General features: G+C 38.0%; 1 protein-coding gene across 1 annotated transcript; it reads right to left on the bottom strand.

Moving 5' to 3' along the window:
• Window positions 1-4,718: 4,718 nt before the first annotated feature.
• On the bottom strand, window positions 4,719-5,654 carry LOC128103384 (olfactory receptor 8B12-like). The gene has a single exon (XM_052727717.1). It carries the CDS (start codon window positions 5,652-5,654, stop codon window positions 4,719-4,721), a length of 936 nt encoding a protein of 311 aa, XP_052583677.1.
• Window positions 5,655-15,266: the final 9,612 nt, after the last annotated feature.

Genomic DNA, 15,266 nt, shown 5'->3' with positions numbered 1-15,266 from the left:
TAAATTGTTTAACTGTTTTGGTTTTTGCATTCACATGTTTTTAGAATTCCTTGTTAAGGGGAAAATGCTTTTTAAAAGGAAACTCTTAATCACTCCCTCATAACCCAAACATTGCTTTCTACAACAATATAGAAAAAGTAGACATCATGCTCCATGGTAAAAACCTAAATTCTTTTACTCTAAAGTCATAACACATGGCAAGAATAGTCATTTTTTTCACTTCTATTCACTATTATACTGGAAGTATCAATACAAAGGAGAAATAGATGTGACTGTTCAAGCAATCATTCTGTCTTTTTTGCAGTGACCTGATTGTACATGTAGAAACATAAAAAATAAGATTCTGTTTATTTTGTATGTTTTAGTAAATTCTAGAATCAATAAGTGAAATTGGCAAAATCTATGCCCTTGAATCAATATATAAAGAGCAACTGTATTTCTACATGTTAGTGATAAATTTTTGAAATTTAAATTTTAAAATTTTTAAATTTTAAAAATTTTAAAAATTTTAAACCAATGCCTTAAGGAAAAGAGCATGATTCCATTTCAAAACAAGATAAAAATGTCTTTTCTCATCACATCTGTTCAACATTTTTTTTTTTTTTTTTTTTTTTTTTTTTTGGTTTTTTTTTGAGACAGGGTTTCTCTGTGTAGCTTTGCGCCTTTTCCTGGAACTCACTTGGTAGCCCAGGCTGGCCTTGAACTCACAGAGATCCGCCTGCCTCTGCCTCCCGAGTGCTGGGATTAAAGGCGTGCGCCACCACTGCCCGGCTCGTGTTCAACATTTTATCATAGGATATAGTACTTTGACTTCAAGCCTCCTTTCCAATTTCTAACTAGTCTCATACAATTATTGTCACTTGATCTTCAAATAAGCCCACATAAAGATATCCAAAACAATTGAAAGAAAAATAGTCCTTTCAATAGATGATGTTAAAACAACTTAATGTCTTTGAAAAATGTAACTATCCCATTCTATATGCAATAACTAATACAGCTATCTCATTCTATACACAACAATTGATTTGAAAGTGATCAAAGATCTGGTTATAAGGGAGTATCCATAATCCTTTCAAGTGAAAATATCTTTGAGACTTGATGGTAGGAAAAATTAAACATAACAAAGCACTTATAGTAAAAAAGAAAAATTGGTACATTGGCTATTAAAACTAAATATGTCACCAAAAGACATAAAATAATCATGTAAAATGGGCAAGCCACAGACTTAAATATTAACTGCATTATATATTTCTGAAAAAAGACATATCCACATTTCTTATTTGAAACTTAAATCAATTTTCTTTTTTTTTATAGCTATTATACAATGGAGCTAGGATTATGTATTTATGTATTTATGTATTTATGTATTTGTGTATTTATTTATTTATTTATTTATTTATTTATTTATTTATTTATTTATTATGTATACAGTGTTCTGTTTACATGTATCCCTGCAGGCCAGAAGAGGGAACCAGATGTCATTACAGATGGTTGTGAGCCACCATATGGGTGCTGGGAATTGAACTCAGGACCTCTGGAAGAACAGCCAGTGTTCTTAACCTCCGAGCCATCTCTCCAGCCCCTAAATCAATTTTCTTAAGACTAACAATGGGTTGGTGAAAATTCGGTTAACAAAATGTTTGCCATGAAAACATGAGAATCTGAGTCCAGTGCCCAGAACCCATGTGAAAAAGGCAGATGTGATTAGCTCATGTCTGCAATCCCAGCTGCAGAGACAGGCAGCTCCTGGGGCTCCATGGCCAAGCAGACTAACCAATCAGTGAACCCCCAAGCCAAGTAAGAGACCCCATGTCAACCTCATTACTGGAAATACAGTTCCCACTGGGCTTTGCCTTCTATGACAACCTGTACATTATTGAATAGAATCATTTCGAAGGAAAAAGTAAAAACAAGGGGGACAGCACCCGAATAATGACACCTGATGCTGACCTCTGACCTTCACATGCATGTGCCCCCACTCACGTGAACCTGCACAGATGAGCAGACACACACACACAGTTAGAGACTAACACTTGTTTATAGGAAAAAGCACTGAATAGACACTTCAGAGAGGACAATATCCAAACAGCTGGTAAACATATAAGAAATCTCCAACATCACTGTTTCTCCAGGAAATTTTATAAAAATGCATACAGTCCTTTTGCACTGCCTAGCCAGCAGAGCACTGAAGTGAGAAATACTAAAAATAACTGAAGTTCATATAGGAAAAAAAAAAGATCCTTACCTAACTAACAGTTGTTGGTGAAAGAAAAAATAGTTTAAATACTTTGTAAGATAACTTGGTGATAGAGATCCTGTGATCCAGGAAACTCACATATGTACATTCCCAAGAGAAAGAAGAGTACACTCTAGACAAAATACTTTCTTGACAATTTTCATGGAAACTTTATTAATGATATGTAGATTCTATAAACAAATATCCACTAGAATGATAGGTAAGTAAAATTGTGTATTTGGACAGGAGAGTACATACTAAAGAACAATACCTAAGAAAAATATCGTGATGGCTTTCACAATGAAAGGAACCAGTACTCAAAAGATAGTGTGGTAAGCTATAGATGCTGCTCAGTGCCAGAGCACATGCTTATCATGTGCATGACCCTGGATTCCAGCACTGTAAAAATAAAATAAAGTAAAATGAAAAGTAAATATGCTGTTCAACATTTAATATGAAGTTCAAGGCTAAGCAAATGGATCTGCCAGAGTAAGAATGAAAAGGGCGGGTATTTCCAAGAAGAGAGTGGATTTACTAGGAATTTTACCGTAAAAAGAACAGCCCAGAACATTCTGAAATGATGGAGATTGCCTACTCTAGGTCTAAGTGGTGCTGTGTAATGTTACATACTGAGGGGAAAATCGATTAAACACTTGATATTCATGTGCTCTGCTGTATGAGGTCGCACTTCAGTTTTAAAGGGAATGGACCCCAGTTGGGAGATCATTAAAAGAAAAAAAAAATGCCAGCAAAGATTTGAGGGGAAGAAACCTGTATATACTTCTTGGTAAGAAGGCAAATGAGTCTAGCTGCTATGGAAACAATACAGAAGTTCCTTGAAAATTTAAATTAGAATTACTATATGATCCAGCTATGACACTTCAGGGTATAAACCTAAAGGAATCAAAGTCTAAACACAATAGAGATACCTATATATGCATGTCTCTTACAATTCACAATAGCTGATGTTATACAATCAGCTTTGACACCTATCAATGGATGGATAAAGGAAATTTGGTATACATACAAAATGGAGCTTTATTCAGCTACAGAGAAGAACATTATGCCATTCTAAGAACACGGTTGTGCAAGATACCACCATAGTAAGTGGGAAAAAATCAGGCTTACAAAGGTAAATGTCATATTTTCTTTTGTATGCATAATCTAGATTTTAAACAAAAAAAAATGGTTTCCACTCTTGAAGAGAGATTATTTGTGAGGGGAGGGCACCTACCAAGGGAAAGGATGAAAAGAGAGAGTGTGAGGTGGAGCATGATAGAAATAAACCCTTTATATGTATGGAAAGTCTAAAGGAAAACTATTATTCTGTATAAATAGTATATGATGGTATTTTTAAATAAAAAAAAGTAAAAAGGTTGTGCACTTTTTCATTTACCTAAATTGTACTAATTTCCCACCATTCCTACCCCTAATCCATATGCATCCTGAATTCAGTCTTCCACTCAACCTCATTACTGGAAATACAGTTCCCATTGGGCTTTTTGCCTTCTGTGACAACCTGTACATTATTGAATAGAATCATTTCGAAGGAAAAAGTGAACAGCTTTCTAAACCCCTTTTTCTAATAAGGAGAACTTGCCTAAGAAAAAAATTCATAATTCAAAGCATCTTTCCAAGAGTTCACAAAGAAGTATTACTATCAATGATGTATGTAGATTTTTAAAAAGATTAGCCTTCTAAATCTCTCTATAAAACTCTATCTCCTTTTACTCAACACAGTGAACATTCATCCAAACTGTCTATTATTAAGTTTCCCATGCCTTTGAAGTTCCAAATTCTGTCTCTATTTATGGAAAAATAATGACTGAATGAAGCCTCTATGCAGCATCTTACAGTCATTAAGAGATCTGAGAAGCAGTCTGGGTCTGTAAGGTGCTGTATACCACTTGAGGGAACACAGGTGCTCAGTTCTAGGTTCCATTGTTCCCATTCATTCTCACACTTCAACCTAATTTTTTTTATCTCCAATATGCTTGAAAAATAATATTCCAAAAATTGATCTAGGCAAATTTGAATGGCATCACTGAAAATGCAATCCGATTTGTTTAAATGCAAACATCAGTGGCAAGCTCAAAGAGTTGAAACTGGCCATGGAAAAGGTGGAACAAGAAAATGGGCCTGAAAGGAAACAAAATAATTGTTATTGGAATTCAAAGGCCTGTATTTCAGTTCCAGCTCAAGTGTCAGGAGCATGTGCATCTGTAGGTACCCTGTAAGCCCTTTGGAAATACGAATAGGTTACATTGGGTTATTTCTTATGTATACTTTATCATTATAAAAACAATTTTTGCAAAATAAAGAATGATCGAGGCAACTGGGTAGGCAAATTTAAATATTCTTAAGAATGAGATTTTAAGTTCTCCTGTTGTTATAAAGTAGGAAGCACTGACTTTCATTACTGAAAAACAATAACTTTTTAAAAACTTCTGATAAGGCTTTGGATGTTATTTCCAAAGCACTTTCACGAAAAGACTTTTCTGCTCAAGGTCTTCTTCAAAGCAATCTTGACATCCTTATTCCTCAAGCTATAGATCAATGGGTTGAACATGGGTACCACAGCAGTATAGAAAACAGAGGACACTTTTCCCTGAGCCAGGGGTAAACTAGAAGGTGGCTTGAGGTACATAAAAGCTCCTGACCCAAAAAACAGAGACACTACAATAATATGGGAAGTACAAGTACTAAAGGCTTTGGACCTGCCTTCTTTGGAGCTAATGTGGAGAATGCTAGAGAGGATGAAACCATAAGATATAAAAATGGTAACAATGGGCACTCCGATGCCAATGGTCACAACAACAAAAACCACCAACAAATTGATGAAAGAGCTGTTGCAGGACAGCTCGAGGAGGGGAATGATGTCACACATATAGTGATTAATGATATTGTCAGCACAGAAGCTTATGAACTGTAGGTTTCCCATATGAGCCACAGCCCCAAAAACTCCCATCCCATAGACACCTGACAAAAGATATGAACATACTTGGGGAGACATGGTGACCCTGTACAGTAATGGTTTGCAGATGGCAACATAGCGGTCATAAGCCATTGCTGACAGGATGTAGGACTCAGAAAAGACAAAGAAGCAGAAGAAGAAAAATTGAGTCATACACCCTGCATAGGAAATTATATTCTTCCTCAAAACAAACCCCACCAGCATTTTAGGGGTGAGCGTGGTGGAGTAACTGAAATCTATGAAGGACAAGTTGAGGAGGAAGAAGTACATGGGAATATGCAGGTGAGAGTTCAGCCCTATCAGGGTGATCAAGCCCAGGTTTCCCACCACAGTGACCACATAGAAACCTAGAAATACAATGAAGAATGGGATCTGGAGTTCAGACTGCTCTGTTAATCCCACAAGGATGAACTCTGTCACCGAGGAGGTGTTCTCTGCAGCCATTCCCTTCTAGGAGTGTCTGTGAATGTAAAACAAAACAAAACAAAAAAATAGTCATTAAGAGAAAGAGGGAGTAGTTACACACCACGGAAGTACACGGAAGCCAAAGGAGGGGGAAGAATAAAAGAAGAAAAACATTTACTGACACTAACTACGGGACAGACGATTTCTAAGTGCTGGCTGGTCTGTAATTATCCCGATTCTACAGGTGAAGAACCTATGAAACTAGCATGAAGTCACAACGCCATGGAGTCGCTAAAGCAAGGGAATTACAACCGTCTGGTTCCTAAGCTGAGAGCTGTTCACCGCTCTGGAGCAGGAGGCTGCAGGTCAGGCAGACACTCATACTCACGGGTTCAACTTGGAGCCTCCCTCTACTTCCTCCTGTCCATCTCCTTCTGGGGGAAGCAATTTGAGGAGAGCAAAGGAAATCGACAGTGTGCTGTCCAGACCGCTCTACTCCTGCTTCTCCGCATTTAGGATCAAAACTTCCAGTTTATCTTGGTTCTCACACAGAACTGGATGGAGAGCTTGCTCTCTGGTTGTTCTTTGTCGTGAGACTCCTGGACAGTTACTAGGGAAGGGGGAAGCATCGTTCCCCTAGCACTGTGAACAACAGGAAATCGAGGTTTTTGTTGGAAATCTCAGTGAGCTCCCACCGGACCATTGCCCCAGAGTCTGCCTTCCAAAGGAAATGTTTGTTACCCCCTTGATAATGCTTCAAGTGGCTTTTAATGAATTGTTTTTTTCCTTTAAGTTCCATCTTCTTGAACATGATTAAAAACAAAGCATTAAGGGGGAAATAACTCTTTCATCTAGTACAGAGCACTTGCTATTTACCAAGCACTGTGCTGGGCATCGCAACAGCAACGTACAAATAGTGCTGCCTCAGCTATTACTGATACTGACCTAATGTGCACTTTTTAGCTGGCTGTATTTAACAATCACACAATGACTACATACTTCAAAGCATCACGTTGTACATAATGAATATATACTATATCATCTAGTGATGTTAAGAATTCTGCTGATTTATAAGTGAGAAGGCTCACTGCAGAATTTTGAGTCTACTCTGATATCTCCAACGTCGATAACATTCTTATCATTGCCTACACTGTCTCCCTGTCAGTGTAACAAGTTCTCTGAAGCAGTGTCGTTAATTATAAGAATCTAGAGGCTCTAGATAGATTTTTCTTTTAAACAGTCATTTTAAAGGAGGGTGAAAGGTACTAGAGGCAGGAAAAGTCAAGTCAGAGGCTCTCAGACACAAGAAGAGGAGAATCACCATTTCACTCATGTGACAAAAATCCATATCCAAGATAAAACATAAAGAACCTTACTATTTCATCTTATTATCTGCTCAGGCAGATTAATCTTGATAATACAAAACAAATGCTTGCCGGATACTTATTGTTTCTTAATGTCTGAAAGGCCAGGCATTGTCCCTAAGTCTAGCCATAGGAATTTGATGACTTTGACCAAGAATATATTATTTTTGACCAATAATAATAATAATAATAATAATAATAATAATAATATCCCATGTGGAAAAATAATAAGTTATATACTTACAGTGCATTATTCAAGTGCAAGAAGACAGAAAATACATATACATATGAAATGTGGAAAAAATATGAACAGGCAAAGTTCTGTGAAGAAAAGGTAGACCACTCAGAGAAGTAGAAAGGGGAGAAACATTCCAGTTTTAACTAGTTATCTGACATCTGAACACAAGATCTGAGAATTGTTGTTTGGGGAAATCAACTACTCAGCTACCACACCAGCATCTACTGCTTGCTTGACACACGACCCACCTCAAGGCATCACATTTTTTTTTGCCCTAAAACTTAAATGTAATAAGTTAACTTAGAACAGTGTGTGACTCTAAAAGGAGAAATGTCTGGGTATAGTAACAGGACAGAGGTGTGGGAGACCTTGCTGGGGATTTAGACAATCATGAGTCAACTCAATAGGTCACTGACTGAGACTAACATAAGTTCTGATAAGGCTCTGTGTAACAACTGATGTTCTCCATCCCTTACAAGAGATTAAGGGTGATGAATAGGCAAGAAATAACATCTATTTGAGGAAATTCAAGCTTTGGTTATCAAAGTTTATAATGGTTTTAGCCAAGTTGAGTCTAGAGACTTCTTGAAATTGTTTCAAAATTTTAACTCTAAAGTCATCTCCCTCCAGCCAAGCCTAGCTACCACCACCATACACATGGCAGCATGCATATGTTTTGTGGTGAGTACACATACATCAATGAGGATTTACTATCTCTCAACTCAGCCTCAGCCATAATGGTGTCTCATTGGCCAGCTAACACTTCTAACTGTCCACATCTCATACTGAGACTAATAACCGTTGTCTTCTCATCTCAAGCCCACTACACACACTTGAGAAATACCTAATATCAAACCATTATAAAAAAAATCATACTTTATTCCCCTGAGATTAAATTCTATCTACACAGCTTTAATTCTATTCTTAAATTTAGCTCCTCTCTGTTCATTCTCTTCCTGAGTTCTCTCTCTGCATGGCTTCAGTTCTGTTCTCATACTCAGATCCTTTCTGTCCCTTCTCTTCCTATCCTCTCATAGCCCTAACTGAGCTCTTCTGCTATGGATCTCATCTTTGTCCTCAGTTCCTCCATCCATGCTTGTTCCTTCCTTTCCTACTCACCTGACCTAACCCAATCCACCTACAGAGCAAGCATTCTTTGAGACTGTGAAGGGTAGGAAAAGGGACCTTAGGTGATGTGGGATAACCCCCTCTGTATGCTGTGAATAAGTTTTATTACTATTAGTTAATAAAGAAGCTGCTTTGGCCTATAGCAAAGCAGGATAGAGCCAGGCAGGAAATCCAAGCAGAGATATAGGGAGAAGAAGGGCAGAGTCAGAGAGATGCCAGCAAGCCACCAGAGCAACAAGATGTGCTAGAGAACCAGTAATGCCAGCCATGAAGCCACATGGCAAAATATAGATTAATATAAATGGGTTAATTTAAGTTGTAAGAGCTAGTTAGTAATAAGACTGAGCAATAGACCAAAGGGTTTACAATTAATAGTAAGCCTCTGAGTGATTATTTTAAAAGTGGCTGCAGGACCCAGTGGGACAGAAAAGCCTCCATTTACATTAGGGATTCATTAAATATTTGCTTGTCTCTAGGAGCTTTGGAGAGTTCTGTATGCATGATATAACAGCAGGGAAAGTTCTTTTGAGGTTAACAGTTCACAAACGGTTTCCATGGGAACTTCATTTCAATGCATTAGTGTTTTATTTCAAATGAACCAGGGCTTCTCTATTTTTCATTAACTTGCTACAATATAATTAGAGTGAAGCAAGGAAATATGTCCTTAATTAAGTTACCTGATACAAAACTGTCCCTCTTCCCCAAACTTGAAACTGTATAATAGCTTCCTTGCCTAATTTACTATTAATAGAAATTTATATGTGAGACATGGATTATAACAAGCTTATCAGGGCAAGCATATGCACTGTACAGGACTTTTATACATATGGTGTATGCATTAGCCTCCAAGAGTCTGGCATGCCATCAAATAGCATGTGGTTGTGCTGAGGATGATTCTGTCCACTCTACACAAGAGAAATCCAAGAAAAGCTATAATTCCAACATACCAGACAGCCTGTCGAGAGAAAGATGGCAGCTGAATTGTTCCCATTCAAAATGAGTTCAGCTGGACCCTAAGGATATGCATAGATTAATGTCATCTATAAGACATCTTACTGTAACATTAATTTTAATGTGTACATTTATCATGTCAAATGCTAAGTAAAAAACAAAAATCCAAAGAAATGGCTTCTTTCCCAAAAGTTTGTAATCTGATTGAGGCATCTCCCGTCTGTTTTCTCCCCTTTTTGCTCATCTTTTGTGTTCCAAAACTCCCAGGCTTCAGTTCTTGGTGATCTGTGCCTCTTCCTCTCTACATACTTGATAATCTCATTCCAGGGCTTTAAAGATATTCTCCACCACTACAGCCAGGAAGCAGGTAGGCTAACTGTAGATCTTCACCTATTCCTCTTCTCCTCCAAATCCCCACCCCCCACCCACTCACATTTCATCCCTAGCTCAGCAGAAAACCTGCTGAGTCCACCCTCCCACAACTGCCCCCATCTTCAGTGAATCTCACAAATCTTGCCCACCTAACTTCCCTCCTCCAGCACATTGCTTTCCCTCAGGCCAAGACTCCAGCATGCACTCCCTGGGAACCCACAGGCAACTCTAGCCAAGGAAACAGAGAAGCTAACTGCAGATCTTCACCTCTCCCTCTGCTCCTCCAAATCCAATTCCTCAGTCCTACCCTGAACTTTGTAGCAGAACACCTGCTGCAGCCTCCCATCCCTCCCACTCCACCTCCAGTAGATCACACAGATCTACCCCTCCAAACTTCCTTCCCTGAACTCATTGCTTTATCCCAGCCCCCAACTCCAACAGGCACTCCCTGGGAATCCTCACTCTCTGCCCTGATTCCAGGGAACCAAGCTGATCCTGATAAAACATCCTCTTTCAGAAATTTTGAGGTCCAGCCTCTTTAATTTCCTTCCCAGTGACCCAGAAGAGATGCTACTAACAGTGGGGGTAATCTGTGGGAAAATAACCTAAGTACACTGGATTCTTTTGTTCGTTTACTTTATTCCTCTGAGATTAAATTCTATCTACACAGCTTATATCTATTCTTAAATTTAGCTCCTCTCTATCTGAAGTGAAGAGAAATTCAAAGCAATTCCACTAAAATCAGGAACAAGAAAAGATTGTCCACTCTCTCCATACCTATTCAGTATAGTACTTGAAGTCTTAGCTACAACAATAAGACAACTGAAGGAGATAAAAGAAATACAAACTGGAAAGGAAGAAGTCAAAGTATTTGTAGATGGTATGATAGTATACATACATGACCAAAAAAATTCCACCAGAAAAATCCTACAGCTGATAAACACTTTCAACAAAGTAGTTGGATACAAAGTTAACTCTCAAAAATCTGTTGACCTATATACAAATGACAAATGGAATCAGAAAGAAATCAGGGAAACAACTACTTTCACAATAGCCTCAAATAACATAAAATATCAGAGCATCTCTAACCAAGCAAGTGAAATAGTTGTATGATAAAAACTTCGAGTCACTGAAGAAAGAAACTGAAGAAGAGATATCAGAAGATGAAAAAGTATTCCATGTTCATGGATTGGTTGGATTAACATAGTAAAAATGCCCATCCTACCAAAAGCAATCCACATGTTCTATTCAATCCCCACCAAAATTTCAACACAGTTCTTTGCAGACCTTGAAAGGACAATTCTCAGCTTCATATGGAAACATGCACACACAAAAAAACCAAGATAGCTAAAACAATCATAAATAATAAAAGAATTGAGGGAGGTATCACTATCTCGATTTTAAGTTGTACTATAGAGCTATAGTAATAAAAACAGCATGGTATTGCCATAAAAACAGACACATTAATCAGTGGAATTGAAATGAAGCTGCAGACATAAATCCACATACCTGTGGATACCTGATTATTTATAAAGAAGCCATAAATACAACTGGGGGAAAAAACAGCATCTTCAACAAATAGTGCTCGTCAAACTTGATGTCTGCATATAGAACAATGCAAATAGACCCCTACCTATCACACTGCACAAAACTCAACTCCAAATGAATCAAAGACCTCAACAAAAAAAGTCATATATACTGAACCTGATAGAAGAGAAAGTGGGAAATTACTTTGAACACATTGGCACAGGAGAAGACTTTCTGAACAGAACAACAATAGTGCAGGTACTTAAATCAGAAATTAACAAATAGTACCTAATAAAACTGAAAAGCTCCTGTAAGGCAAAGGACACTTAATAGCACAAAGCAACAGCCTATAGAACGGAAAAATATTTTCACCAACTACACATCAGATAGAAGACTAATATCCAAAATATATAAAGAACTTAGCCATCAGGGAAATACAAATCAAAACTAGTTTGAGATTTTATCTTACACCCATCAGAATGGCTAAGATCTATAACACAAGTGACAGTTCATGCTGGCAAGGATGTGGAGTAAAGAGAACACTCCTCCATTGCTAGTGGAAGTGCAAACAGCCACTATGGAAATCAGTGTGGCAGTTCCTTAGGAAGACAAGAATTGTTATACCTTAAGATCAATCTGTACCACTCTTGGGCATACACCCAAAGGATATTTCATTCTATGACAGATACACTTGCTCAATCATGGTCATTGCTGCTCTATTCATAATAGCCAGAAACTGGAAGCTGATATTTCCCTCAAGAGAAGAATGGATAAAGAAAATGTGGTACATTTACAGCATGAAGTATGACTCAGCCATTAAAAGAGGAGAAGAAGAAATTTGCAGGCAAGTGGATGGAACTAGAAGAAAATCATCCTGATTGAGGTATTGCAGACCTAGAAAGAGAAATACAGTATGTATTCACTTATATATGGATATTAGCTGCTAAGACAATGATAACAAAGCTACAATCCACAGATTTACAGAGATTAATTATAGAATAGGGAACTAGGGAGGAAAGATTTAGCTCATTAGGAAAAGGAAATAGAAGGGATGGATAGCAGGTGGCTGGAACAAGAGAATCATAGGAAAAGTGGAGGGAAAAGATGAATGAGGGAGGGAATATGGAAATGAATGCTAAAATTAAGGACCATTTGATGGGTAGTATGGAAACAATACAATAGACGCTTCCTAAAATATATGCATATATGAAGGGAATCTAACTGAAATCACTAAACAATGGGGAGACAGAGCCCCAACTAGACATCTCTTGCTACCCAATCAAGCTTCCAGTCCCAGGACTGGGTTATATCTGATGGAGTTGTTGGCCATAGGGGTCCCATGGAATCCCCCAACGACCCAGGCTGTTGCCAAGACTATAGATTGCTCTCCACAAACTGATAGGAAGACTCCATTGCTGAAGATAACACCTACACAACTCATTGAACAAAGAAAAGTCGAACAGGTGCCAACATTAAAGCCTTCACACCTATGTTCTAGAGTCTTTGGAACAGGAAGGGCCTAGGCATGGTGTCACACCAAGCCAGTCACAAATACTTGGATCAACAATGATGTTTTGCTTGCAAGATATGCTAGTGCAATGATGTCACAAAGCTTATGGGAATAACCAACCAATATCATATTTGACTTAAAGCCCACTCCACAAGATAGAACCCATACCCAACACTGCTTGAGTGACCTAGAACCTGAGACTAGCTAGCCCAGCGAACTATGGTAAAACCAAATGCTATTTTTTTCTACTTAAAGAATGTAGCAATAAAATTACTCGTAATGACATTCTGCTACACTCATAGATTAGTATCATGCTCCCATCATCAGAGAAGCTTCCTCCTACAGCAGATGGGAATGCAGAGACTCACAGCCAGACATTATGCAGAAAATGAGAGACCTTGGAACATTCAGCCCTAAAAGGACATCACCATCAAATCCCTTCTGTCATGGCTCAGAGAACCCAGCAGAAGAGGGGGCAGAAGAAGTTTAAGAGCCAGATGGGATAGAAGACACCAACAAGGTCCTCTAACTCAAAATAATCAACGTGTATGAAATCACATCCTGAGGCAGTACACACGTGCCTTGCATGGATCTGCACCAGGTCCTTTGCATATATATTATGCTTCCAGTTTAGTGTTTTTATGGAATTCCTGAGTGCACAAATGAGAGCATCTCTGTTTCTTCTGCCTTTTCTTGGGCTGTTATTCCTGTTTTGTCCAGATCCAATGTTAGTGTTGCTTTATCTTATTAAACTTTATTTTGCTTTATTACTATCCCTTAAAAGCCTATTTCTTTTCTAATGAGAGACGGAAATGGAATGGATACAGATGGCAGGGGATATGGGGAGGAACTGGGAATAGTAGAGGGAGAGGAAACCATGATCAGGCTATAGTATGAGAAAAACATCTATTTTCAATAAAAGGGAAAAATATTCTCTATATCTTTTGTTCCTAAACTTGTTCTCATCTTCCTGTTAATTTCCTGTCCCAAGAAGATGGCCTCTCTTCTAAAATGTTCAAAAAGAACAACCTTTTGTTCCTTTTAATTCAATAAGTACAAAGGTTGACATGTTTTTTTTCTAGGCAACTTCCATTTCTCTTTTTTTAATTTGTTTTGATTTTTTAATTATTTACTCTATTTTCTGAAATAATATAATTACATCATTTCATCATTTCCTCTTTCTAATTTCAAACCCTTCCATCTAATTTCTTATTGAAGAAGTGGAGAGGAGTGTTGATACGATTTGAAGCCCTGATTTGTCGGATTTGTCTCATTTTATATCTACTATCTCAGAAGAAAAATTATTAGCAGCAATCTCATTCACTGTGAAATACATCCCAGATAACCAATAACTGTATAATCTGTATATGTTGAACAAAACCTTCAAATTAACCTTCCCATTCCTACCTGTTGTTTACCAGCTGAAGAGCCTGGTAACTTTGTTGAATCTCTAAGCTTTAAATTATTAATCTCTCTCTCTCTCTCTCTCTCTCTCTCTCTCTCTCTCTCTCTCTCTCTCTCTCTCTCTCTGTGTGTGTGTGTGTGTGTGTGTGTACCAAGTTGGCAAAACTCTATAAAGCTGAGAATAAACTTGAGCTCCTGATCCTTCTGCCCCCACATTCTAAATATTGGGATTGCAGACATGCTCCATATCACCTTGTTTATGTAGTAGTGGCAATCAAACTCAGAACCTCATACATAAAAGGCAACCACTCTACCAACTAAGATACATCCCTAGCCCCAAATTGCTAATCTTTAAATAAAGGATCACAAATGGAGTATTCTTCTTAAAAGATGTATCATAGAAAATATTTTAATATTTTTATTAGTTCTTTCAGAATTACATACATACAATGTGTTTTGATTATATTTACCCTCCACTCATCCCCATAACTTCTCTCAAGTCCACCCTGATTCATGTCTTTTTCTTATAACCCACCAAGTCTAATTTGTGTTGGCCATGTACTCATGGGTTTGGGGGCATCCACTGGAGCATGGTTGACCTATCAGTTTTATCTTTAAATAAAACTGACTTTCCTTCCCACAGACTCTATCAACTGTCAATAGATCTTTAACTAGTGATGGGGGCTAGTGAAGCCGTCAACACTCCCTGCTGAAATATTAACTGTCTTGAAATTGTGTAGGTCTTGAGCAGGCAATCACAGCTACTGTAAGTTCATGAGTGCAACCAGCAGTCCTACCATGTTCAGAAGCCACTGTTCCATTCTGATCCTCCAGGATCTCCAGCTCTTACCATTCTCTGCCCCTTCTTCTGCAATGCTCTCTGACCTTTGGGAGGAGAGACTGTGACAAAGATGTCCCATTTGTAGCTGAATATTTCTCTGACACTTCTTCTCTGTACTTTGAACATTTGTGAATTTCTACATTAACAGCCATCCAGTGCACAAGGAAACTTCCCTGATATGGTCCAAGAGCTGAGCTAACCTACAGGTCTAAGTATTTGAATTTAGAGGGAAGTTAGATACTCTATCCATTTAGCAAAGTAATAGTAAAAAACTCACTCTGGAGCCCAGGAGCTCCAAAACCATGGATTTATGACC

This window comes from Peromyscus californicus, unplaced genomic scaffold (genome assembly GCF_007827085.1).
Source record: "Peromyscus californicus insignis strain IS unplaced genomic scaffold, ASM782708v3 Scaffold_11__1_contigs__length_118956290, whole genome shotgun sequence".
Classification (NCBI taxonomy): Eukaryota; Metazoa; Chordata; class Mammalia; order Rodentia; family Cricetidae; genus Peromyscus; species Peromyscus californicus.
Note: the sequence above shows the minus strand (reverse complement) of the source record. Positions and strands in the feature narration are given on the sequence as shown.